Genomic DNA, 27,570 nt, shown 5'->3' with positions numbered 1-27,570 from the left:
GCCACGATCAAAGTAAACTTCGATTGCCACCGCTAAAGCAGGAGCCCGGTTGTCATTAGACAGCTGAGCGCCCGCTCCATACTGCACGGGACTTAGTGATCGCCGTGAAAAGGCATATTGGTGGTCACTAAGGGGAACAGAAAGGACCTAAACACATCAGTAACAGTGCAGCATCGTTATAACAAGAGCTGATAACAGAGAACAATAGGCAGTATTCCCCTGCACAGCGATAATCCTTATGTTTAGTCTTTATTTAAGGCCTGGATATTCTTTTCAGCATATTATTTTTATATTCCTGGTAAATTAGCCAGCTAGTGACGTAATTACAATGTTGCGTCCATAGTTTGTGGAATTCCTCATTACACCACTAGAGGGCAGGAGAGTATGGAACCCTTTGTATGTGATCCCAGGAAATTATAATCGTCCTCTCTGTGAAAGATACATTACTTCTCTTATATCTGTTTCTGGGAAAGCTGGGTGACGGCCAACACAATGACCTACAACTCTCACAGGGGTTGACACTCTGCTTTCCTAGACTCCTGAATGGAAAACCTGCCTAGTTATGCAAACACATGCCCTTCTACCCTATGACGACATAAATACATTTATTTCCATATCCCCCCTTTGCATTTCAATTCCCCACCATTTTTAAGATTTCTGCTTGCTGTTAGTGAATGGACATAGTCCTGTTTACATTCAAAGGCTGAAAACAATCATCATAGTTCTCACAGATGAGCGTTTGTTACTATTGCATCATGTCTAGACAATCCTCTGTGAGCTAAAAACATTAATAGCACAAATTTCTCTTCTGTCCTGATAGTTTGTTACAATGTATCAGTATAGGTAAAATGAATCTGTTGAGATCACAGTGGATTGTCCAGACAGGATACAATTGTAGCAAACCCTCAGCTATTAGACTAATAGGTTAGGGCAGATGGGTCTTTTGGCCCCCCTTAGGTTTTCAGGCCCGATGCCCCCGTCACTCCCATAGCTACTCTATTCCATCAAAGTATCAAAACCCACCACTCACACATCATTCACTGTCCAATGCTTCTGCAATGTGATTGGCTGGGGATATGATGGTAGTCACCCAGTTGGAAGCCTGAGATCAGTACCATCAAAATAGGGACACATGGACGGATCCTTAAAATAATGGGACCAGCTCATCCAGAGTCTCCAGGACATAAAACACAACCAGAGTTACATGACAAGTTGTGTCTTTATTGTTCCTCATATTAGATAACAGAGAGGATTATGGGTAAAGATACAGCAGCAACAGGGGGCTCAGCTGCTGCGCACCTCACAGAAGTACCCCCGGGTATGGGATGTCTCCTAATAATGTGACCGCGTAGCTGCCAAGCACCTCCTGCTATACACGACATGGACACTTGCACTCCACATACACACGGGCACAGGGGTTACCAGCGGGATGCTCAGTAGTTGGTGAAGCCATAGTTGGGGTGCAGTTCTGGTTTCACGTCACACACCAGGCTTAGTAGTCTTCTGAGCACAACCTCTTTATTCTTCCCATGACTGCTCTGAACCATCTGGAGCGTCTGCCGGGTTCGGGCCTCAATCTCGGAGGACAGGTCCCCCTGGGTGCCCAAGGCCTGTAGGCAAGATGTCAATCAGAACATATACAAGATACAACGCAGTTGGGTACAAAGAAGAGAATATAACAGCGATCTACATAACCCCTCTGTTAGGGTGATGGGTTTTGTCACCCAGGACAGAAGGGCATGGCTTTTGTTTCCCCTTTCATGCCCCTTGGGCCATTTCCCCGCTAACAATGAAGCTCGCCTGGAGAGGGGAGTTCTGCACAGGTTCTCACCACCCATTAGCAAAAGGGATACAACCAATTAGGATTGGGCCCCCTGTCTCCAAGGGCCAATAGCAATTGTATGGCCTCTATGGTTTGTACTGTTCATAGGGTACAAATTACAAAGTCCTATAACTTTAAAACGTAAAGCAGCCCTTCAATTGCCAGCAATGAAAAGGATTCTTTACTGTAAGAGCTGAGAAAGTCAGGAATATGCTCGCACACTAGACTGGTATTGCCCCAGACTGCAGAAATTTGGAAATTGACTGGCCTCACTAGGCCTAACAGGTATGTTCTTTGCAGGGGTGTACTTAAAAAAAAGACTGGGGGAAGTGATAGCAAAAATAAAAAGGACACCCCTTCCCGGATTTAGTTGATGTTACGTACTTCAACCTTACCCAGGAGCACCTGGAAATTTTTACCTTCCCATTACAGAGATAGGAAGTCGCGGCATAATCACATCACCAATCAAGAAGTAGAATAGGTCCGACCTGTAAGGCTCTTCTTTTTCAGGGGCCCCATAACAGAAAAAAATGTGGAGACGATGAAGACTATCGGGTGCCCCTCGGATGCCGTCAAAAACGGCCCGAGTGGCACAACGGTCGTGTGCAAGAAATCTAAGTAAACTATAGCACTCAATACCAGTCTGCTGCAGCTAAAGCCAACAGGATAATATCTCGTATTAGGAAGGGCATGACTACTACAGGAGAAAGTAATAATACCTGACCAACAGAACTGTAAAATGATGGAACATGCTCCCGCAGGATATGGTAATGGCAGAAAATATGTATAGATGTAAGAAATGAATGGACATCTTCTATTAGAAACACAATATACAGGTTATGGCATTAAGGCCCCGTGCACACGACTGTTTTTTTCATCAGTAATTACAGACCCATCCATTTCTATTGGCCACAGACACCTTTCAGTATTTTTACGGATGGGTGTCCGTATTGAAAAGATTATAGAACCCGTCCTATTCAAGTCTGTAATTACAGCAAGGACTCTCCCATAAAAGTCTATGGGAGCGTCCGTAAATACGGACGGCTACGGATGTGCATCTCTATACCGTCCGTATTCACGGAAGCGTTGCTATACAACATGCTGATGACATAATTTGCACCCTCCCACTTTTTCTCCGGCTCCGTATATACGGATGAAATACGGATCCATATTTACGGACAGTATTTCGGGATAGATGAAAATACGGTCGCGTGCATGGGGCCTTACAGTGTAGAATGATGATCTGGGGACGGGGGTCAGGAGGGATAATAATGTCATACAAGGGTATCTTATGCCTCCCCCTGGACCAACTGGGTGTTGTAAGTATAAAATGTTGAACATGGCAGCTTGGGCAGGGACAGGCACCCGCTATCTGCTTGGTGACCCTCGTCTACATACGGTGCGTTGCTGGCTCTGGAATTCCCTCTCCCTTTCTATCCGATATTGTTCAATCTCCACTTGGGCCTCCTCTTTTGCTTGCTTCAGCCTCCGAGCTTTACCTGTTGGGGTAAACAGATATTAGATCTGACGGCTCCATAGGAAAATTCTGTACAAGATTTAGTAAGTATCTGTCCTCCGCAGTCTACGGGGTGAAGGCTGCTGCTATCCATAGTAATATAATAGTGTAGTGATCTCAGGCCTGCTGACCGGGGAAACGACAGAGAGTGGCCCAAAACATCCCAGCTGTCACCTGCAAGACCAATGTCACGTCATGCGGGCATCCAAGGGGCAATGTACCCTCCGGTATATACAATATATCCACCCCTGAATGAATAGATGTTTGGTTGGTAGATAGATTAGTATTTGTGTATAAAGAGGTCTTACGTTTCCTGGCCTCGGACACCCTCTCCGCCGCTCTCTTCTCTGCCTGGAGCAGTTGTTGGATTCCCTGGGATTGGCTGGTCATGGTGTCACCGCAGCGATATATAATATAAAATATACAGATCTTCTACCAGCCAGGGGACTATTGATATGTGTGTATTTTTCAGGCAGTCCGTGTCCTCTGCTCTCACTGCAGTCACACACATACACTCCTCCTCCTCCTCCTCCTCCTCAGCATCATCCTCTCATTCCCCCCTCCATCCTCAGCATCATCCTCTCATTCCCCCCTCCATCCTCAGCATCATCCTCTCCCTCCCCCCTCCACCCTCAGCATCATCCTCTCCCTCCACCCTCAGCATCATCCTCTCGCTCCCCCCTCCATCCTCAGCATCATCCTCTCCCTCCACCCTCAGCATCATCCTCTCGCTCCCCCCTCCATCCTCAGCATCATCCTCTCCCTCCACCCTCAGCATCATCCTCTCCCTCCCCCCTCCACCCTCAGCATCATCCTCTCCCTCCACCCTCAGCATCATCCTCTCCTTCCACCCTCAGCATCATCCTCTCCCTCCACTCTCAGAATCATCCTCTCCCTCCCCCTCCCTCTATCTACACGGCATGGCTGTACTCTCCCTCCATTGTCAGCATCTTCCCCCTACATCCGGCTCTGGGTACCACTCTAGTATCCTCTTCTATCTTGTTCACTTTATTCAATAAAATAAAAAATAAATAAATAATATATATTAATATAACATATATATATATAAAATGCAAAATAAACAGGACGATGCTAATCTTCTGTGACTGCAAAGCAAACAAATACTTAGATGCAGCAGCAATACGGGGTGCTAAGATATATACAAGCATTGAAGATTTTTATTAATTAAAATTGCATACTGCTATATTTTCTATACTTTTGTAGTAATACAATTTAAAATAATAGAAATATTATAAGTTTACTGCTGCATCTTTAGATTTGTTTAAATATACCGTTATATATATATATATAATATACACACACTAATAGATTAGCCCATTTTTTGCTTTATTTTCTTAAATTCACGACACTGTTCAGCCGTAACATTAAGACCACCTGCCTAATATTGTGTAGGTCGCCCTCATGCCACCAAAACATCTCTGACCCATCAAGACATGGACTCAAGAAGACCTCTGAAGATTCCAGTGGTATCCGGCGCCAAAACGTTAGCAGCAGATCCTCTAAATCAATAATCCCAAGATAAACATTCATGGATATGCCAAAAATATCTGATACTGTGGATGCGGGTAACATACTGTATCTCCAATACAAGGGTCACCCAATCCCCCGTCCCATCTGGTGAGGGAGCCATCGCATCGAGGTGGAAAATGAATGAACCCACGTATCAGATAGTTATTGCATACCCTGTAGATATGCCATAAATGTTTATGTTGGGAATACCCCGATAGTCCTGTAAGTTGTGAGGTGGGACCTACGTGGATGGGACTTGTTTCTCCAGCACATCCCACAGATGATCGATCAGATTGAGATCTGGAGAATTTGTAGCCAACACCTTGAACTATTTGTCATGTTCCTCAGACCATTCCTGGACAATGTCTGCAGTGTGGCGGGGGTATTATCCTGTAGAAGAGGGCGCTGACATTAGGGAATACCGTTACCATGAAGGGGGTACTTGGTCTGCAGCGATGTTTAGGTAGATGGTACGTGTCACATCCACATGAATGCCAGGACACAAGTAATCATCACACGGCCCTCGCCGGCTTATCTTCTTCCCATAATGCATCCTGACGCCACCTGTTCTTCAGGTAAGTGACGCACCCGGCTGTCCACATGATGTGTAAGGAAACGAGATACATCAGACCAGGCACCTTCTTCCATTGCACCATGGTCCAGTTCTGATGCCCACGTGTCCATTGAAGGCGCTATCAGTGATGGACGGGGGCCAGCATGGCCGCTCTGAATGGTCTGCGGCAGCACAGCCCAAACACTGCAAGCTGCGATGCTCCGCAGATTCGGACACCTCTCTATCACAGCCCGCAGTCACTTTTTCAGCAAAAAACGGGCAAAGCCTTCACTCTCCTCACGCAGCAATGCGCCTTGGACGTCTAGGACACTGTCGCCAGTCAGCGATTGTCCTTCTTTGGACTATTTTTGGTAGGTATTAACCCCTGCATCTTTTTTAAATAAACCAGTCTAGGAAATTGTTCCTAGAACCGCCACCGTGTTTCTATATGTAAAACTGAGGTGATTCCACAACACGGAGGTCACGCTGCGGTTTACATCTCAACATTGTAGTGAATTACAGCAGCGGCCATTTACAAAAAAAAAAAGTTTGTGTAAAAGACTCAGGCTGCTGCTCACCATCTCCCCCATGCTGTACACTGCAGCTCTTCTTGTCCGGACTGGCTGCAGTATATAAGCATAAGCCCCCTAAAAGCTCAGCACAAAGTCGTTGCACGGAGAGAGGATTACCATTACAGCAATGATAGAATAATTATATATACAAGCAGCCAAACCAACAGTGGGGAAAAATAAACCGATCAGAGAACTACTGCACCTAGACTGAGGGGTGTAAGGCCTTAATATGGGGCGGCTGCAGATCTGCTTTATAGGGCACATCCACCTTAGCAACCATTTTATTTATTGCATCCAACGTATCCTATTTTATCTGAATATAGATTAGCAAGAAGTAGGGTCTGATGGAAGGCAATGACTGCAGGATCAGACTACACAGGGTTTGTTTGTAGTCTGTAACCATAGAGACACAAACCTGCAAACACAATGGGATAGATTTTCAACCAAAAACTTTTTGCAAAAATGAAAGATGTGCTGGAGAAAGAAAAAAAAAAAAAGGATTAACGGTTACAAAGGTGAACATATACCTTGCAGGAAATCACCTATCCAGGTACCCAAAAGTTCTTCCAGATTACCAGCCTGTGTGTGGGGGTACGGGGCTATGTGAGAGGTGGGCATGGGCAGCTTAAATTATCAAGTGGTTGGGTAAACTTGGTGCAGGCAGAGTCTGATCCAGATATCACGTGACTGCGTATTCTTCTACACATTATTGGAATATTCTGTAAATCAACTCCCACAGCTTCCTGGGTGAGGAATGATGATGATGACAACTCACTGGTTAGAAGAAACATTCATTTATCAGACAGAACCGGATTTATCCAGAGGGCAAAACATAAAGACAGGGAATAAATCCCAAAATAATTTAATAATTACCAACTGATATGAATCTTAGGTTTAAAGGAGACATTCACTTAATATCTATGTTCAATATTCCCCAACATACCGTAGGACCTGTAAACATTTGTAATTCATGATCATTTCCCCTTTAAAAAGCTGTAGTCTCCAACTGTTGCCAGACTACAACTCCCAGCATGCCTGACAGCCGCAATAATAAATTGGGGAGCAGTATGTTTCAAAGACCATGGGTGCCCATCAATATATCCTGAAGGACCGGATTACCGAGTCCTACATCTAACTTTCTAAAACTTGTGACATGTCAGAAGTTTTGACCAGTGGGGTTCGAGTTCTGAGTCTCCCACCAGTCGCTAAAACAAAGTAGCAGAAGCACTCGGGAGATTGCTTAGTTTCTGATTAGCTTTCTTCAGAAAGCCGAGTGAGCTGTGTACGGGTTCATAGACTTTTTATTGCGCCCGTACACCACTTGATCAGCTTTACGAGAAAAGCAGTTAAGAAACTAAGCGGCACAGCGCTCACCTGGGCAATTCTGCAGCTTCATTTTAGTGATCGTGGGGATCTCAGTGCTCGGACCCCCAACCGATCAAAACTTCTGACATGTCAAAAAGGTTTTGGAAAGCTTAGTTACCCTTTAAATAACAAATGTAGCAGAGAAAAACCTTGCAGCACTGCCAACCTCTGGGACCAGAGATCAGTTTATAAACCAGCGCTGCGGCCTTGACTGTATTTCTGCTCCCCGCCACCCAGTGGACTGCAGCACGGCCTCATTCAAGTGAATGGTGGGGTCGTGCTGCAGTTCTTTGCACAGCCACTCACTAGGAGTGCCGCAGTCAGAGGAAAACCTTGAAGAGGCCGCAGCAAAAAAACATTAATCTGGGGGGCAGCCCAGAGGTCGGGCCAAATGTAAAATCACAGTGAGCGGTGCTAAACAACAAACTAAGCTCTGCTACATCTATACAAAACGGATATATGTGAATGCATTAACCACCATTCACTACTATGGGAGTTACGGAAATAGCGTAACTCAGCGAATTACGCTGTTTCCATAACTCCGGACCATGTAATCAGTAAGTGGCCGGGAGGCCGCACGAGTACAAAAATATAGAACGGTGATTAGGGAGCCCCGTTCTAGTGATGGATACGGGTCCCACCTCAGGGACCCGCATTTATCTGACATATCCTGTGAATAGGTCATAAATGTCTTTCATGGGAAAGCCCCTTTAAGACCAGAAATAATTTCACAAATTTTCAAAATTTTATGGAATGGAAAGGAGTAAAGATATCTATATAATAGAAGATATAGCACTCGGTCTGTGCCTTAATTTATTTGCATAGAGTCCGACTGACACCAAGACAAAAAAAATGAAAATGTAGAAGGATAAAAAAAACAAAAAAAAAAAAAAAACAGCAAGAGGTGCAGCAGACCATAGAAAGAACCAATTAACGGTGTCTTCCCATCAAAGACTCGGCTTAAATAAATAGTGACAATGCATACGTGGCTACTTGATCACCAGAAACAGGGACCCAGCAGCCCCATTCTCATGACCTGTGAGGGTCCTGGCAGTTAGACCCCCAACAATATACAAAAGTCTTTGGTGGAAAAATCCCTTTATGGCATATTAAGAGCTTAAAGGGGTTGCCCAATTTAAGGGGAGGTCCTAATTCTGCTTGGAGATCTTCTCACTCGACACAGACAATGGGTGTCCATGTAAGGAAGAGACACCGGTGATCCCCCAGAGCAAGAGCCATCTTAATAAAACCTCTGATTAATTAACAGAGGTCAAGGAAGATGGACCACGTTAATACCGCTAAGTGTGATAATAGGCCATATGGAAAGTAGACAATTCCTTTAATATGATCTCTTATGGAGAGATATGTCGGAGGGGAACCAGAGCGTACAAAGAGGAGTCCGAGTCCATTCGTCTCAGTGTCATCTCTTCCAGTGGTAGATCCAGTAAGTGCAGGGGATCAGATATTCCCATATAGGTTGACTTTTACTATAGCGATGGACTCTGTGATGTCTTGTCTTCCTTTCTCGTAGATGATATAGATGTTCTCGCTGTCCTCGATGTGACGGGAGAGGGTGGTCAGGCTAGAATAGCCGCTGGCTCCTGGCCAGATTTGGATTGAGTTTTGCTCCCAAGAGTCTCCCGAATCAAAACTCCAACGTAGAGTGAGGTTGACTCCTGGAGGAAGAAAAAAAAGTAAAATAGAATGCCTCCCAGGGATATGCAAGAATGGGGCTGCAGGCAGATACTGAGCCACCATCTCACCAGGGGAGGGGGTGGGGGGTTAGGGATTAAAAATGGGTTGATCGTGATTTTTGTACAATGTCACACGATCCCTCTTAGTCAGAGGGCAAAAAGGTAACAGTAAATAGAAGACAGGGAGGGGGAAGAGGGGGATGCAGCTGCAGATTCTCTCTTGCTCTGGGTCTGTGAGACTGCATGCTGTGAGAGGGGAAAGGGAGCAGAAAAGGGAGACATCTGATTGGTTCAAATCATCTAATACACATCAACTGCTACTTGTGGAGGATTGCGATTTTGTAATAATAGCCTGTATGTGATGTATAGCATACTGTTGTGGTGCAGGCTATGGCCTGCTCTGGGGGGGCTCAGCATCCTGTTGCGTGGCTCATGTACCCCTAGAAGTCTCAGACATATGTATAACTGGGACGGCTATCAGAAAGCTTACTGTGCGCCTGGTTGGATGGGTTGACGAAGTAGGTGATGCCACCTTTGTACAACGCGCCAGCTGCCACTGCTGGGTCCGGTAAGCCCTCATCGAAACGGACATTTTCCAGAGGGAGCGTGTCGCAGCCGTCAGTGGAGTATGCCACAATGCGGCAGCGGCAGTGATAGAAGTACTGGTTTCGGGCGTTAATGACCACGCTGCCATCTGGGAGTTCATACGGCTGTGAGTGGGTGAAGAGGACACAGTTAATTGAAGCAGGGGATTGTGGGTATTACACAGCAAGATTCTGAGCCAGTTACCTGACACTCATCTGGGCTGAAGTCCCCTGATCGCTTTTGTTGTTTGAATGGCAGCCCCTCCAAATTTCCCCCCTTCTTCCAGCTGTTCCCATGGTCGTCACTTAAAAGACAGAAGATCCCGTCCTCGTCCAGTGTCCCGTGACCACAGACAATGAGGCGCCCCTTCTTTGGTGAAAACTTTTTCTGTGCAGAAAAAAAAACCCAGATTAGACAAAACTCAAATACAGGAGGCAAAAACAATAAAAGGAGAATTTCTACCAAGATCTCCACATAATCTCCAAGTCTGATAACTGCATCATACTGAAGCCAGAGCCCGGGAGGTGCAAGGAACGTACAATCACTGATAATACTGCCGACTTCTCCTGTATCACATATTATAGCAGTTATATTCTTGTATATAGGAGGCAGTATTATAGTAGTTATATTCCTGTATATAGGGGGCAGTATTATAGTAGTTATATTCTTGTATATAGGAGCAGTATTATAGTAGTTATATTCTTGTATATAGGGGCAGTATTATAGTAGTTATATTCTTGTATATAGGAGGCAGTATTATAGTAGTTATATTCCTGTATATAGGGGGCAGTATTATAGTAGTTATATTCTTGTATATAGGAGCAGTATTATAGTAGTTATATTCTTGTATATAGGGGCAGTATTATAGTAGTTATATTCTTGTATATAGGGGGCAGTATTATAGTAGTTATATTCTTGTATATAGAGGCAGTATTTTAGTAGTTATATTCCTGTATATAGGTGCAGTATTATAGTAGTTATATTCTTGTATATAGGAGGTAGTATTATAGTAGTTATATTCTTGTATATAGGGGGCAGTATTATAATAGTTATATTTTTGTATATAGGAGCAGTATTATAGTAGTTATATTCTTGTATATAGGGGGCAGTATTATAGTAGTTATATTCCTGTATATAGGGGGCAGTATTATAGTAGTTATATTCTTGTATATAGGGGCAGTATTATAGTAGTTATATTCTTGTATATAGGGGGGCAGTATTATAGTAGTTATATTCTTGTATATAGGGGCAGTATTATAGTAGTTATATTCTTGTATATAGGGAGCAGTATTATAGCAGTTATATTCTTGTATATAGGGGCAGTATTATAGTAGGTATATTCTTGTATATAGGGAGCAGTATTATAGTAGTTATATTCTTGTATATAGGGGCAGTATTATAGTAGTTATATTCTTGTATATAGGGGGGCAGTATTATAGTAGTTATATTCTTGTATATAGGGGCAGTATTATAGTAGTTATATTCTTGTATATAGGGGGCAGTATTATAGTAGTTATATTGTATATAGGAGCAGTATTATAGTAGTTATATTCCTGTATATAGGGGGCAGTATTATAGTAGTTATATTCTTGTATATAGGAGCAGTATTATAGTAGTTATATTCTTGTATATAGGGGCAGTATTATAATAGTTATATTTTTGTATATAGGAGCAGTATTATAGTAGTTATATTCTTGTATATAGGGGGCAGTATTATAGTAGTTATATTCTTGTATATAGGAGGCAGTATTATAGTAGTTATATTCCTGTATATAGGGGGCAGTATTATAGTAGTTATATTCTTGTATATAGGGGCAGTATTATAGTAGTTATATTCTTGTATATAGGGGGGCAGTATTATAGTAGTTATATTCTTGTATATAGGGGCAGTATTATAGTAGTTATATTCTTGTATATAGGGAGCAGTATTATAGTAGTTATATTCTTGTATATAGGGGCAGTATTATAGTAGTTATATTCTTGTATATAGGGGCAGTATTATAGTAGTTATATTGTATATAGGAGCAGTATTATAGTAGTTATATTCTTGTATATAGGGACAGTATTATAGTAGTTATATTCTTGTATATAGGGGCAGTATTATAGTAGTTCTATTCTTGTATATAGGGGGCGGTATTATAGTAGTTATATTCTTGTATATAGGGAGCAGTATTATAGTAGTTATATTCTTGTATATAGGGGCAGTATTATAGTAGTTATATTCTTGTATATAGTGGCAGTATTATAGTAGTTATATTCTTGTATATAGGGGGCAGTATTATAGTAGTTATATTCTTGTATATAGGGGCAGTATTATAGTAGTTATATTCTTGTATATAGTGGCAGTATTATAGTAGTTATATTCTTGTATATAGGGGGCAGTATTATAGTAGTTATATTCTTGTATATAGGGGCAGTATTATAGTAGTTATATTCTTGTATATAGGGGCAGTATTATAGTAGTTATATTCTTGTATATAGGGGCAGTATTATAGTAGTTATATTCTTGTATATAGGAGCAGTATTATAGTAGTTATATTCTTGTAAATAGAGGGCAGTATTATAGTACCGTGTTTCCCCGAAAGTAAGACAGTGTCTTACTTTCTTTTTATCCCCAAAAGCCCCACTATGTCTTACTTTCGGGGTATGTCTTATATTGGAAAAAAATTGTCAAAAGATAAAGTTCCTACTTACCGAGAACTTCCCGGCCGTTGCCTTGGTGACGCGTCCTTGGTGACGCGTCCTTGGTGACGCGCCTCTCTTGACATCGGGCCCCACCTCCCTGGATGACGCGGCAGTCCAAGTGACCGCTGCAGCCTGTGATTGGCTGCAGCCTGTGCTTGGCCTGTGATTGGCTGGAGCTGTCACTTGAACTGAAGTGTCATCCCGGGAGGTCGGACTGCAGGAAGGAGACAGGAGTAATCGGTAAGTTAGAACTTCGATTTTTTTTTACAGGGATTTTGGGATCGCAAGTCACTGTCCAGGGTGCTGAAACAGTTTAACTCTTTCAGCACCATGCACAGTGAATGTCTTCCGACGTCGCGGACCGGAAATTTTTTGGCCGGGTTCGGCCAAAACGAGTTTGGCCGAACCCGGTGAAGTTAGCTTCAGTTGTCGGGGTTCGCTCCTCGCAAAGACACTCCGTTTGGATGCTTGGAAACAGAAAAGCACGTGGTGCTTTTCTGTTTCCATTCATCCTTTTGACAGCTGTTGCGCAAACACGCAGTTCGCACGGAAGAGCTACCGTGCGACCTGCCTGGTTTTCACGCACCCATTGACTTCAATGGGTGCGTGATGCGTGAAATACGCAGAGTTATTGAACCTGTCGCGTATTTTGCGCAGCGAACAAACGCTGCGCAAAATACACGGACTGTGTGTACTGCCCCATAGACTTCTATAGGGCATTGCGTGCCGCGCGAAAACCATGCGGTCTACACGCTGCCAAATCACGCTCGTGTGAATCCCCCCTAATACTGTGTGCATTACCGTATTTTAAGCAGGAGGCGGCATTGACAAGTGCAGGGGACGGCGCGGTGACGTATGGAGAGGGGGGCGGCGCGGAAGTGGGCAGGAGGCGGCAATACCCCCGTGTTTCCCCGAAAGTAAGACATATGTCTTACTTTCGGGGTACGGCTTATATTAGCCGACCCCCCTGAAACCCCCGATACGTCTTACAATCGGGGGTGTCTTACTATCGGGGAGTTATATTCTTGTGTACAGGAGCAGTATTATATCAGTTATATTCTTGTATATAGGAGCAGTATTATAGTAGTTATATTCTTGTATATAGGGGGCAGTATTATAGTAGTTATATTCTTGTATATAGGGGCAGTAATATAGTAGTTATATTGTTGTATGTAGGGGGCAGTATTATAGTAGTTCTATTCTTGTATATAGGGGCAGTATTATAGTAGTTATATTCTTGTATATAGGGGCAGTATTATAGTAATTATATTCTTGTATATAGGGGGCAGTATTATAGTAGTTATATTCTTGTATATAGAGGCAGTATTATAGTAGTTATATTCTTGTATATAGGAGCAGTATTATAGTAGTTATATTCTTGTATATAGGGTCAGTATTATAGTAGTTATATTCTTGTAGATAGGGGCAGTATTATAGTAGTTATATTCTTGTATATAGGAGCAGTATTATAGTAGTTATATTCCTGTATATAGGGGACAGTATTATAGTAGTTATATTCTTGTATATAGGGAGCAGTATTATAGTAGTTATATTCTTGTATATAGGAGGCAGTATTATAGTAGTTATATTCTTGTATATAGGGGGCAGTATTTTAGTACCGTGTTTCCCCGAAAGTAAGACAGTGTCTTACTTTCTTTTTATCCCCAAAAGCCCGACTATGTCTTACTTTCGGGGTATGTCTTATATTGTAAAAAAATTGTCGAATTTTTTTTTTTTTTTTTTTTCACAAACTTTATTTAACTGTTTTACATTTTTTTTTTTTAGTCCCACCAGGGGACTTCACTATGCGATGTGCCGATCGCATATATAATGCTTTGGTATACTTAGTATACCGAAGCATTATTGCCTGTCAGTGTAAAACTGACAGGCAACCTATTAGGTCATGCCTCCGGCATCGCCTAACAGGCAGATGCTGAAGGCAGACCTGGGGGTCTTTGTTAGACCCCCGGCTGTCATGGAAACCCGACGGCGACCCGCGATTTGTTTGCGGGGGCGCCGATCGGGTGACAGAGGGAGCTCCCCCCTCTGTCAAACACATTAAATGCCGCTGTCACTATTGACAGCGGTATTTAATGGGTTAAACTGCCGGAATCGGCGCGCGCTTCGATTCCGGCAGTTGCAGCAGGAGCAAGTGCAGGGGACGGCGCGGTGACATATGGAGAGGGGGCGGCGCGGAAGTGGGCAGGAGGCGGCAATACCCCCGTGTTTCCCCGAAAGTAAGACATATGTCTTACTTTCGGGGTACGGCTTATATTAGCCGACCCCCCTGAAACCCCCGATACGTCTTACAATCGGGGGTGTCTTACTATCGGGGAAACACGGTAGTTATATTCTTGTATATAGGGGACAGTATTATAGTAGTTATATTCTTGTATATAGGGAGCAGTATTATAGTAGTTATATTCTTGTAGATAGGGGGCAGTATTATAGTAGTTATATTCTTGTATATAGGGGGCAGTATTATAGTAGTTATATTCTTGTATATAGGGAGCAGTATTATAGTAGTTATATTCTTGTAGATAGGGGGCAGTATTATAGTAGTTATATTCTTGTATATAGGGGGCAGTATTATAGTAGTTATATTCTTGTATATAGGGGGCAGTATTATAGTAGTTATATTCTTGTAGATAGGGGGCAGTATTATAGTAGTTATATTCTTGTATATAGGGGCAGTATTATAGTAGTTATAGTCTTGTATATAGGGGCAGTATTATAGTAGTTATATTCTTGTATATAGGAGCAGTATTATAGTAGTTATATTTTTGTATATAGGAGCAGTATTATAGTAGTTATATTCTTGTATATAGGGGGCAGTATTATAGTAGTTATATTCTTGTTCTTAGGGGGCAGTATTATAGTAGTTATATTTTTGTATATAGGAGCAGTATTATAGTAGTTATATTCTTGTATATAGGGGCAGTATTATAGTAGTTATATTCTTGTTCTTAGGGGGCAGTATTATAGTAGTTATATTCTTGTATATAGGGGGCAGTATTATAGTAGTTATATTCTTGTTCTTAGGGGGCAGTATTATAGTAGTTATATTTTTGTATATAGGAGCAGTATTATAGCAGTTATATTCTTGTATATAGGGGGCAGTATTATAGTAGTTATATTCTTGTTCTTAGGGGGCAGTATTATAGTAGTTATATTCTTGTATATAGGGGCAGTATTATAGTAGTTATAGTCTTGTATATAGGAGCAGTATTATAGTAGTTATATTCTTGTATATAGGGGACAGTATTACAGTAGTTGTATTCTTGTTCTTAGGGGGCAGTATTATAGTAGTTATATTTTTGTATATAGGAGCAGTATTATAGTAGTTATATTCTTGTATATAGGGGGCAGTATTATAGTGGTTATATTCTTGTATATATACGGAGCAGTATTATAGTAGTTATATTCTCGTATATAGGGAGCAGTATTATAGTAGTTATAGTCTTGTATATAGGAGCAGTATTATAGTAGTTATATTCTTGTATATAGGGGACAGTATTACAGTAGTTGTATTCTTGTTCTTAGGGGGCAGTATTATAGTAGTTATATTCTTGTTCAAATGTTCTCAGACCAGTTGTCATTTCCCTCCTATCATTGCACTCGGCTGCTCATACAAGGTGCAGCACATACCATAGAATATGAAATCTATCAGGAATGCTTAATATATCATTAATATTGCAGGATTTGTAACACGTCTGTCAGGTTTTACATCATAACAGACACTTCTATCTTTACAGTCAGTCGCTTTCTGTCCTCCATCCACCTTCCTCACCTGGATTCCATATCCTGGGCCAGGGGCAAACATTTTGGTGCCAATCTCATGGGAGATGTTCCTTGCAGTGCTCCAGGTGATGCCATCATCCGAGCTGTTAGTCACCATGACGCTGGAGACTCCGCACTGCAGGTAGTGGGCGCACAATGTATATACCAAGAAGATGTTCTTCGTCTCGTCATCCACCACCACAGCGCCAAGATTCAGTCCATCGGGTGCCGTCCCATCATCCACAATGAATGAAGTCGGACCCCAGGTGTAACCTGCAGACACAGAGTGGCATATGTCGTATTTCAAACAAAATCCAATAGTAATATGTAGATTGGGTGCGTTAAGTGTAGCCAGATTCATCACAGGGGTTGTCGTCTTATAACGACACGCCTGCGGACGTCGTGTAGAGGGGGTTGGGAACTACTTTACGAGCCAGACTGGAGAGCGGCTATATAAAAGCAGCTCCTAATGTGGCCTGTCCATGCATTAATAGGTTGGCCATTCATTTCAATAACCAGGATGTAATGCTACATTTCCCCTGCAGCAGCCGCTAGATAAAATAACACCTTCTGGGTTAAATATAGTATCAATAATGAAACTAAACAAATACAATGTTATTACTCATAAAACTGGGGATGTCTGAGGACAAGAAGCCACATTTAGTTTTACTTCCCCTTGACTGTTTTCTCTATTTGCCACTAGATGGCGCCGTGCTGCCACCAAGGGCCAGCGAGACCCCTGACATGTATATTAGGGTTTTCCCACCCATCCTCTATTATCTGAACCGCTCCCATTACAAGCGAGATAGTCGGGTAATAATGGATTATATTTACCCTCAGCTGCTCTCCGCTATTAACTCATTCCTGACTGTAAAGGAGCGATTCAGGTAATGGCGCGGTCCATCTGGTAGATATCTCAGTGACACCCTCAGTCCGTGTATGACCGACCAATGCTATGTCATCACCAGAACACATTCCCGCCTCACCTCCATCATGTGAGCGCCGAGCGGCAATGAACTTCGCCCCTAAATCAGAGGCGGAATGTTTCCGGGCTTCGGAAAATGCCAGTAGATGCCCCCGAGGGGTGTAGGTAATCAAGGGAATACGGTAGGTGTCCACTTCCCCAATCAGTCGTCCACTGACCCACAGCAACTGTTCCATTGTGATGACTGGCGCTACCTATGGGTTAAAAAAAAAAAAGTGAGTTAACAATGACATAGTAAAATTATTTTTATCCGGCAGCGATGGCGGTGGATTATCGGATATTCTGGATTATCAGATTATCATAGAGAACCACATAACACAAATTGGTTCTTCTGGAATGGATAAAGTCATGACTGGCTTTAATGCATCACAAATTTTTCACTTGGTGTATTCCTGGGGGTTTGAGTTTTGCCATGTAACCTGTGCCAACGTAGCAGCCACCGTGCCAGTACATCCGTGAACCGATGGTGCCCCATGTAAGAGGTTACAGGTGTGTGTGGCAATGTCGCCCTCTAGTGGGGGATTGTGTGTGGTTCGTCCCAGGTAGGCGCCATGAGTGATCACTACTGCCAGGACTGAAGGAACTGGCTGCTGAGCGGCGTTACACAGGCACCACTTGTCTCTCCTCTTTTATAGGTTGTGAGGAAGCACAGGAGGGAGCTGACTGGCACACAGTTTGACAGGAACCATATGGTGAGAGGAGCCGCCAAATCGTGTCGGGGGAGGGGAATAGGTGCATGTTTACGAAGGGTTAAAAAACATCAAGCTGAGTTCCCCTTTAAGGCATTGCATATTACAGGAAGACTGACAGCACACAGATAAAGCGGACAGGCGGATTTGTCCAGTAACCGCACGGCGCGGTCTTCATCGTACAGAACACAGCACGCGGCGGTATCTGCTCCTCAATCTTGAGGTCTGTCAGACGCCCAGACCCCTTATCACTTCATCTAACAGTCACCGCAGAGCAACATCCTCCACATCTCGTTACATATTAACCCCCAGTGGTCTGCAAGCCGCTGCATGCTGGGAGTTGTAGTAGCTTGCAGATCATTGCATTCATACCAACCTTGCCCAATATACACAGGTGTGCCCAGCCACACCCTAATGCCAGCTGTTGTAACCCATTTACATTATATTGAGCAATTACACAAAATAAGTGCAGCGGTTTACTGGAGAATCGCTTAACTAGTAATCCCATATTATATTGTCATTACTGGAACGGGAGGAAACCAGAAGAAATAGTCATTTCCCATGGTTAATATGGGATGGGGCGGCTCAGCCATGTAATACCAGTGATCACTTTATATTATGGAATTGTAAGTTAAGCAATTAGAACATAATATTTTCTGCCACGCGGCTGCAGCAAAGACATCACTATTATATTATGGATATTCGCTATCTTAGGGAATTGCATGATAAGCCGTTCTCTGATATTTTATTACTGGAATCATCGCTTTTACATGGAAGAAATTCTGATACCAGAGAACAGCAGCGGACGTTGCTTATCACTTCCGGCAGGACATTCAGTGAAGGGACTTCTCACAGCAACGTCCGGCAACACATCAGGCAGCCAAAAAAAAGCTCCATTTTACTGCAATTGCTTTTTCAAGATCTCTGCTTGCAGACAGTGAATTGAAAAGTTAAAGGGTCATTCCCATCTCGTAATGGGACCCCCTGAGAATTAAGGGGGCTTCAGTGCTGCTTCAGACCACCATGCAGGAAAAACTTTAAAGGGGCAGCAGCACTGTAGCCCCCTTAGTTCTCAGAATTGATAGGGGTCCTAAAGGTCAAGCCCCCACTGATCATAGCGATACGTCAAAAAAGGTTTTACATAATATTTTTTTATATCCAGTGGCTGAAAACCTGTACAGACCAAAAACTTCTTACAGCGGAGGGTTTGTAACAGTTGTATCCAGTCTAGACAACCCTTTAGGAGTATTATACTAGGGAATTGCCAGTTAAGCAATTGTCTATAACCTTTACGACAACCCGCTGGAACTTCCTTTACGACAGGTCACAACAGCTTTCTATCCGTATTACCTGGGTGAGGGGGGCACAGCTGCCCATGCTGAGCAGGTTCATCACCAGCAGGACTACGCAGAGGCGGCTGCCGCGAATAACGTCGTCCATACTGAAATATCGTCCTCTCCTCCTTCCTCTATTGCGGCGGCTGCACGGCGGACATTACACCCCGCACCGGACTCAGCGGCAGCTTCCACCAAAATAGAAGTTTCCCTGTCACATGACCTGGTTCCGGTCAGCTGACCGCCGACAGTCACGTGATTCGCAGGCTCGGATGATTGACAGGTCAGTCAGTTGTGGTTTTCTGCGCAGCCGCAGTGATGCGATCAGTAGACTAATGGAGTCCACCATAAACTGTGAAGTTATATCACAGTCTCAATTGTCTCCTTATAAAACGTGTCTCTGGTTATTTATATCAATAGAAAGCTGCAATCATGTCACTAATAACAGTTTCCTGTACAAATAATCTACTTTGTTAGGGGTTATATTTAAATTAGCTTTATTTGGAATATTCATGTGCACCCCCAGCCCCATTTATCATATAAATATTATCCTTTATTAAAAAGGCCGGCGCCATGACTGGAGCCTTATACACAGCACTTGGTAAAGGGGAGGGGCATGACACAAAGGATTTGGAAGAGGGGACAATTGATGTCACGGTAATCCTTCCAGTAATTATTTCAGTTTTGTTTTTTTTTAAACTAGTAAATCCACGCAGTGTGCATAGTGGTGGGTGGTCCGGGGGGGGGGGTTCAATTCTAATTAATAGAACCTGTGCGCAATACTCTGCGGGCATCGTACGGTTGCCACGGCAATTGTTTGTACTGCCCGGCGTGCAGGAGCGTCTCACCATGCTGGAGGTTCCCTTTCATAATATAGAAAACTGGTGTAATTACATTGATCAATCTCTCCCCATGTGTCTCAGCTGAGGGGCTCAGGTCTTGTGATGCCTTGTTGCCCACACATAGTATATTAAAGTTTTAAATATAAAAACGATCATGCCACAGTGACCCCATAACGACAGCGACACTGCACCCACCAAATGGAGGCAGATTAAAGAGGATGTCCCATCAAGACAACACCTGTACATGTTCCCCATGGGACAACCCCTTTAACCTGGCACCACCGGGGGTTACAGGGGCGGGACCACCCGAGTATATATATATATATATATATATATATATATATACACATACACATATACACACATACACATACATACACATACACATATACACACATACACATACACATACACATACATACACATATATACAGTGGAGGAAATAAGTATTTGATCCCTTGCTGATTTTGTAAGTTTGCCCACTGTAAAAGACATGAACAGTCTAGAATTTTTAGGCAAGGTTAATTTTACCAGTGAGAGATAGATTATATAGAAAAAAAACAGAAAATCACATAGTCAAAATGATCTATATTTATTTTAATCAGTTCAAGTTTATTAAACAAACAACCACATCATTACAGGTCATTATGCAATCTGACATGCTGTTAAATCAGAGCCTCAAAGACCCAAGAATGTATAACCTTCCTTATTCAAAATCCCTTCTACCTTGTACAAATCTCCCACTTTACCAGCACCAAAGCAACCCCAGACCATCACATGACCTCCACCATGCTTGACAGATGGCGTCAGGCACTCTTCCAGCATCTTTTCAGTTGTTCTGGGTCTCACAAATGTTCTTCTGTGTGATCCAAACACCTCAAACTTCCATTCGTCTGTCCATAACACTTTTTTCCAATCTTCCTCTGTCCAATGTCTGAGCTTTTGCCCATATTAATCTTTTCCTTTTATTAGCCAGTCTCAGATATGGCTTTTTCTTTGCCACTCAGCCCTGAAGGCCAGCATCCCGGAGTCGCCTCTTCACTGTAGACGTTGACACTGGCGTTTTGCGGGTACTATTTAACCCCTTCCCGACATCCGCCGTACATGTACGGCGCTGTCGGGAGGTGCTTCCCGCAAAGCGCAGTACAGTTACGGCGCGATGATGGTGCGGGCTCAGAAGCAGAGCCGGCACCATCACCGCGGGGTGACAGCTGTATTATACAGCTGGCACCCTCCTGTAACTGCCAGGACCGGAGCTATTCTCCGATCCGGCTGATTAACCCCTCAGATGCTGTGCTCAATAGAGCGCAGCATCTGATAGGTTTTTCACCCGACCGGCAACCCAGTGATGCAATCGTTGGGTTGCTGTGGCAATCGGACTCCAGAAAATGGCGTCCGAGTCTGCCTTGTACGGGAGCCGATGAGGACCCGCCTGCGGCGCATCCTCATAGGCTTGCTGTCAGTGAATAACTGACAGCGCTAATACACTGCACTACTTATGTAGTGCAGTGTATTAGAGTAGCGATCGGGGCATCAGGCCCTCATGTCCCCTAGTGGGACAAGTCTAAAAAGTAAAAAAAAGTTAATAAAAATGTGGTAAAACAATAAAAACACACACATTTCAAATAAAAATAAAGCTAAACTGACTTTTTTCCCATAGTAAGTCTTTTATTAAGGGGAAAAACCATAAAAATTAAAAAAACTATACATAATTGGTATCGCCGCGTCCGTAACGACCCAAACTACAAAACTATTATGTCATTTATCCCGCACGGTGAACGGCGTAAAAAAAAAAAACATGAAAAACAACGCCAGAATCTTTGTTTTTAGGTCACATCTCCTTCCAAAAAATGCTATAAAAAGTGATCAAAAAGTCACATTTACTCCAAAATAGTACTAATAAAAACGACAATCCGTCCCGCAAAAAATAATCCCTGACACCGCTTTGTGCACGCTAATAAGGAAGGATGAACAATTATTTAATTTTCATATTATTCTATGTGTAATATCTTTTTATGCCTACGTGTCAGGACGATGTTTATCTGACATTGCGTGACTTGTGTAACATTTCTCTTCTTAGCTTATCTTGGGTGGTCAGACATCTTAGACTGACCCCGCCTTTATCTGTACATTTCAGCAAACAGCTTGACCACGTTTTGCTGAGTAATTGTGGTTTTGTCCTATATATATATGTGTTATACTTGCCAATAAATCAGAGAGATATTCTGACAGACAATCATGACTGCTGTGCCTGATTTGATGTACAGAGGGCCCGTATATATTTCTCAAGGCCGACATTAATTTGAACACCACTCAACAAAGAAGGGAAGTCCATTTTGCTTCTGACAAACACAGTCTACCTGAAGGGGGCTTCCATGACAGTTTAAATGGTGCCGAAAACCCGGGATCTCTCGGAGGAACGTTTCCTAGCGTCTGCTAGTCCGGAACATCTGGAAGAGTCATTGAAACCAAAACCGCGCGGTAAGTAACTACTTTTTGTTACAATACCTGTTTCAAATACTCTGCCAGAATATCCGGTAAGACTCTGGGTAATTGTGTCCCCGCACAGAGATTCCACTAAGAGTCAGGTCCTTTGTTGAGTTGGTCTGGTATGATTGTATGAGCGTTGATAAACTTGTATAACATTTGTACAGTTGCGCAGTGTGAGGTTGGGATAGTTCATACACCCGGCTGTGGCCATCTTGGATGCGCAGCACACTATCCTAGAGTTGTGTTTTGGTATCAGCGAGCACTACAACTTAAACGCACATATATTAACCATTGCCTGAGCAGCAGAAGGACAAAAAGTGCGCGTGTCCTGAAGCTGCACATGGCTTGTCTCCCTCATGAAAAGTCATACTGCTTAGAAGATACCTGTCTTAGATTGTTTGATATAGATGATATAATGAGCAGACCCTTTGTGGGATTATTGTTTAGTTGGTTGTAATTTGGCTCAGTTGGATAGTGTATATGGGTACGTACGAGATACATAGTGTGGGACTTTCCCTAACAGCCAATAGCCATAGTGTTTGTTAGTGAAAATAAAAACTGAGAGAGAAGGGTAAGAGTCCCCTCCATCATAGCAGGGCTATGGGCAACAGTCACGGCAAACGAGGGTCTGGCCGATCACCAGATTACAGAGTAGGGCGTCCGCAGGCTTCTCTGACCCCACAGGAGAAGATGAATTTTGAGGTATGGCATATGGGTAAGCAAGCACCTGTTAAAATGGTGTAAGCTTACTAGGGGATTGTAAATCCAGAATGACAGTCAAATGACAAAGCAGATTGGAGTAGATGGATTGTAGCATCTTTTAGAAAGCAACAAAGAGCCCATGGTATCTTTATAGTAGTCAGTATAGAATATATATTTTAATAATTTCAGTTATTGTGTATATTCATTATCTTCATAGAACTGTTTAGCATATTTTAGTGGCAAATGTATATAATGTTGGTATCAAGAAACCTGCATTTAACACCTAATTCCTTTAGTCTGTGTGTGTTTGTTGTGTACATGTGGAAACGAGAGGGTCAGTAGAAGGCTTAATTGTAAAAATACATTATTAATCTGCATGCTCAGACAGATTCTGTGGGACAAAAGTTAGAGGAAATAATTGTGAAAGGCTGTTATAGTCCCAATATACATTACAGTCAAGTACTCTGTCAAACCCAAATTAGAGAAACAAGTATGAATAGTAAAAAGAAGGTAATAATAGAGTATTGAGGACGCCCCATGAATTGACTGGTGGACGGAAAGACCTGATAGCCTCGGGGCATTCCCCGTCGTTCCATTCCCCGTCGTTCCCTCTGATAACTGCCTCCACTACGTCAATAGCGGCCAATACTGGAAAATTCCTTCTAGCCCGGGAACATTCTCCTCGTTGTAAAATAACAACCTAGGAACCAAAGGTTCTGAAGTAGTATGACTTCCAACCTCCCGCTAAAAAGGTGTTGTAATAGTATAATTACCACACTGTCCCAGAAACGCCCTTACTCAAATGCCTATGAATGAGACCCACTCCTGTGTGAATGGTATGAGATTTGTTGATATAAATTGTACAGAAGGCATGGTGTTAGGATTTGTAGTCTTACTACTAGCAACAGTGATATTGAAGTGGTAAATAACTCAACTGCAGCCCAGTTGATATAAAGTCCCTGAGTAAAAGGGCTTGGAATAATCTCCCAGCGTAGGAGATTGTATATATATAAGGAGTATATATATAAGTGGTAAACCACTGGAACGTGAAGGACAGTAAGGTCCTCACAAGGTCAGTTCTTTTTGCGGAAAGGAACTGTGATCCCTAGGAAATGGGGTCAGGAGATAGTAAGACTGCCCACCGGTGTGATCCGGTGGCATGGATATCAGCCTGCAATATAGTAGAAGGTTTGAAAGGAAAAAAATGCTGTGAAAGATTGCAAAAGGATGTTTAAAATGATGGGAGTGGGTTTGTGGAACGCTTGAAGAAAGGTGAGGAAGTGGTCAAAAACTGTAAAAGAATGTTTAAACAAATGAAGATAGGAAGTAATGGTACGTTAAATGCATTGCCAATCATAGGAGGCGGTAGAAGGTTCTGACAGAATGTTAAAATGATCAGGAATGTCAAAAGGAGGTTGTTTATATAGTTCAAGATGAAAAACTTTCATCAAACAGAATGCTGGCTGGTAAAAGACAATGAACTGATAGCAAAAGCAGAATTATTAGATTAACATAGATTTTGATAAGAGTGACTAAGACTAATACAGCTAGGTATATTGTAGTGAGTAATGTGGATTATGACGAGAAGTATGATGTAGACATGTATACAGTGTGTGTGTCCGTGTATACAGTGTGTGTGTCCATGTATACAGTGTGTGTGTCGCAGACTGGTCTGAGGAGCAAATGAAATTGTGTACTGTTTGATGTGAGATGTTTTTCTCAATCCAGATTGAGAACGGAGTTAATTGAACTTTAAAGCATTATTATTATATGTAAAAATATTGTGTAAAAAGTTCTAGAACATTGAATTGAAGTACAAGATTGTGTAAATAGACTGACGTTTAATTTACCTTATCTATAAGGTTTAAGTAATTAAAGTTAGCTCTTATAAATATAGCAGAGACTTAGTTGCCTTTCAGCATTTTGGCTTGCTGGGGCTTCTAGTTCTACAAAAAAATAAAATAATGAAGGAAGTTGTGAAAAACAGGGGGGGGGGGGCAGTGTGTGAGAATGTTAGAAGGACGTAAATTGCTGCTCTCTTTTCCTCAAATTAAATACAACTAGCACGGTCTGCATAAATGACCTTGCTAATTTATTGAAGGAAACTGATAATTGTGTATTTTTCTCTATCCCTCTGCCTCCAGATTGTTCTGGATGGTGCTTCCCCAGGGTACAGCACATTCCCCTGATATTGTCACCCGTACAATGAAAGAGCTGCTGGATAAGTGGTCCCCCAAACACTCCACCACTTGTCTATTGCAATATTTGCTTTTGTGTTGTCTCTGTTGAAATATGCGCTCAGGAAACAGGTACCCCCCGCCATACATGAGCTCATGAGCACTGCATAAACCAAGCATTTGTCTGTTGCACGACTCACAAAGATTGAGCTCACTCTTCTCTCCCCAAACATTACCATAAAACGTTGTGTGGTCCTAAATCCAGCTACCCTACTTCCGCTGAATTTGGATCAAAAGGGGGATAGTGATAAAGATAGTGATGAACATGACTGTCAAAGTTTAGTTGAGATAGAAGCAAAAGGCATGTCTAATGTATTTGATGTTGCACTCACTAACCCTGATGCTGAGTATTTTGTAGATGGATCACGATACTGGAGTGAAGACAAAGGACATTTTCTCACCGGGTATGCGGTAGTCCACAATGGTAAGGCCGTCATACAACAGTCCCTACCCTCCAGTAGCTCTGCACAGGAGGCGGAACTAAGAGCACTCACTGAAGCGTGTAAGTTGGGCAAAGGGTTGTGTGTGAATATATATACAGACTCCAGGTACGCTTTTGGAGTAGCTCATGATTTTGGAACTATATGGAGAACTAGAGGTTTCCTAACCTCAGCTGGTAAAGCTATAAAAAATGCAGATGCAGTGAAAGCACTGTTAGAGTCCCTACAGCTGCCTACAAAGGTAGCAATAATAAAGGTACAAGCGCACACCCACAATGGTGATAGCCAGTCAGAAGGCAATGCACTGGCCGACCAAGCAGCAAAAGTAGCCGCCGCTGCTACCCTCCCCGTGCTCACGGTCCAACAGGTGGCCCCTGTCACGGAGGAATTGCTATGTGCTCTCCAAACCCAAGCACCGACCCCGGAGCATAAACTGTGGCAGGAGGTGGGGGCTGTTAAAGGTGAAGGAGGGCTATGGCGTGTAAAGGGTAATGTATGCCTGCCCCAAAGCTTGTTTCCCATGATGTGTGCCCTGGCGCATGGCCTGACACTCTGCTCTAAAGGAGCCATGAGTCAATTAGTACTTAGAACCTGGCACGCCCCGGGATTCCAGCATGCTGCAGCATAATATGTACAAAGCGGCATGATCTGTGCACAGCACAACCCAGGAAAGGTAGTAAAAACACCAGCAAAACACACACCCAAGTCCTACTACCCCTTTCAGGGACTGCAGGTGGACTGCATACAGCTACCTCAGGTGGGGCCATATAAATATGTCCTAGTCTGTATTGATTTGTCTTCAGGATGGCCTGAAGCCTTCCCAGTATCAAAAGCAAATGCTGCTAGCACAGCGGATAAGCTACTAAATGAAATAGTATGCAGGTCTGGGGTCCCAGAGACCATAGAAAGCGATAGAGGAACATATTTTACTCAGGAGTTACTAGGGAAGATCTTAAAAAGCCTAGGAATAGAGCAAGCATTTCATACCCCATACCATCCGCAGAGTAGCGGCAAAGTAGAAAGGTTAAATGGAACATTGAAATTGAAAATTCAGAAAGCCATGGATGAGACTTCCTTGCCATGGACGAAATGCTTGCCTATGGCCCTGTTTTCTGTAAGAAGCACCCCAAGGGGAAAGGATCAACTCTCCCCTTTTGAGATTCTTTTTGGGTGTCCTCCAAAGACTGGTTTATATTTTCCCCAACAATTGCAGAGTAATTATGATAAGATGACACAATATCTGATGGCCTTACATAAACGACTCGAAAGAGTGCACAAATTGACACTGTCTTCTATTCCAGATCCTAACTCTCTTGCAGGAACCCACTCCTTGCAACCAGGAGATTGGGTTGTGGTAAAGATCCACGATCGCACCAGCCTACAGCCTCGCTATACAGCACCTCATCAAGTACAGCTGGTGACCGCTACTTCAGTAAAACTCCAAGGAAGAGCCACTTGGATACACGCTAGCCACTGCAAGAAGATACTGACCCAAGATGTGGTACCTGGTAGTGACACTCCTGAACCTGATGCTAGTCAACACACTGCCACCGTACCTAAATAAGGACGATTGGGACAATACATTCATCAAGCACCACCAAGTTTTATATCAGACCTTGAAGGGCCAGGATAACCTGACTGATTGTTGAATTTGTACTCATAGCCCTGTTAACTCCAAAAGTATGCCCTACCTTGCCATCCCTGTCACCTTGAATGAAATCAGAGAACTGTGTAATAATACTGTAATTA

The 27,570-nt window shown here is 42.9% G+C and overlaps 2 protein-coding genes across 2 annotated transcripts; both read right to left on the bottom strand.

Annotated features, from left to right (window-relative positions):
* Positions 1-1,200: 1,200 nt before the first annotated feature.
* On the bottom strand, positions 1,201-3,879 carry ATP6V1G2 (ATPase H+ transporting V1 subunit G2). The gene is made up of 3 exons (XM_075834496.1): positions 3,647-3,879; positions 3,221-3,321; positions 1,201-1,610 (listed from the first exon to the last, which is right to left on the bottom strand). Exons 1-3 carry the CDS (start codon positions 3,726-3,728, stop codon positions 1,434-1,436), a joined length of 360 nt encoding a protein of 119 aa, XP_075690611.1. The 5' UTR covers positions 3,729-3,879; the 3' UTR covers positions 1,201-1,433.
* Positions 3,880-6,771: 2,892 nt separating this feature from the next.
* Positions 6,772-19,350, bottom strand: NEU1 (neuraminidase 1). Its single transcript, XM_075836420.1, has 6 exons — positions 19,127-19,350; positions 17,089-17,281; positions 16,113-16,375; positions 9,842-10,024; positions 9,543-9,762; positions 6,772-9,034 (listed from the first exon to the last, which is right to left on the bottom strand). Exons 1-6 carry the CDS (start codon positions 19,214-19,216, stop codon positions 8,817-8,819), a joined length of 1,167 nt encoding a protein of 388 aa, XP_075692535.1. The 5' UTR covers positions 19,217-19,350; the 3' UTR covers positions 6,772-8,816.
* Positions 19,351-27,570: the final 8,220 nt, after the last annotated feature.

This window comes from Rhinoderma darwinii, chromosome 8 (genome assembly GCF_050947455.1).
Source record: "Rhinoderma darwinii isolate aRhiDar2 chromosome 8, aRhiDar2.hap1, whole genome shotgun sequence".
Classification (NCBI taxonomy): Eukaryota; Metazoa; Chordata; class Amphibia; order Anura; family Rhinodermatidae; genus Rhinoderma; species Rhinoderma darwinii.
This window is presented reverse-complemented; position numbering and strand designations above follow the sequence as displayed.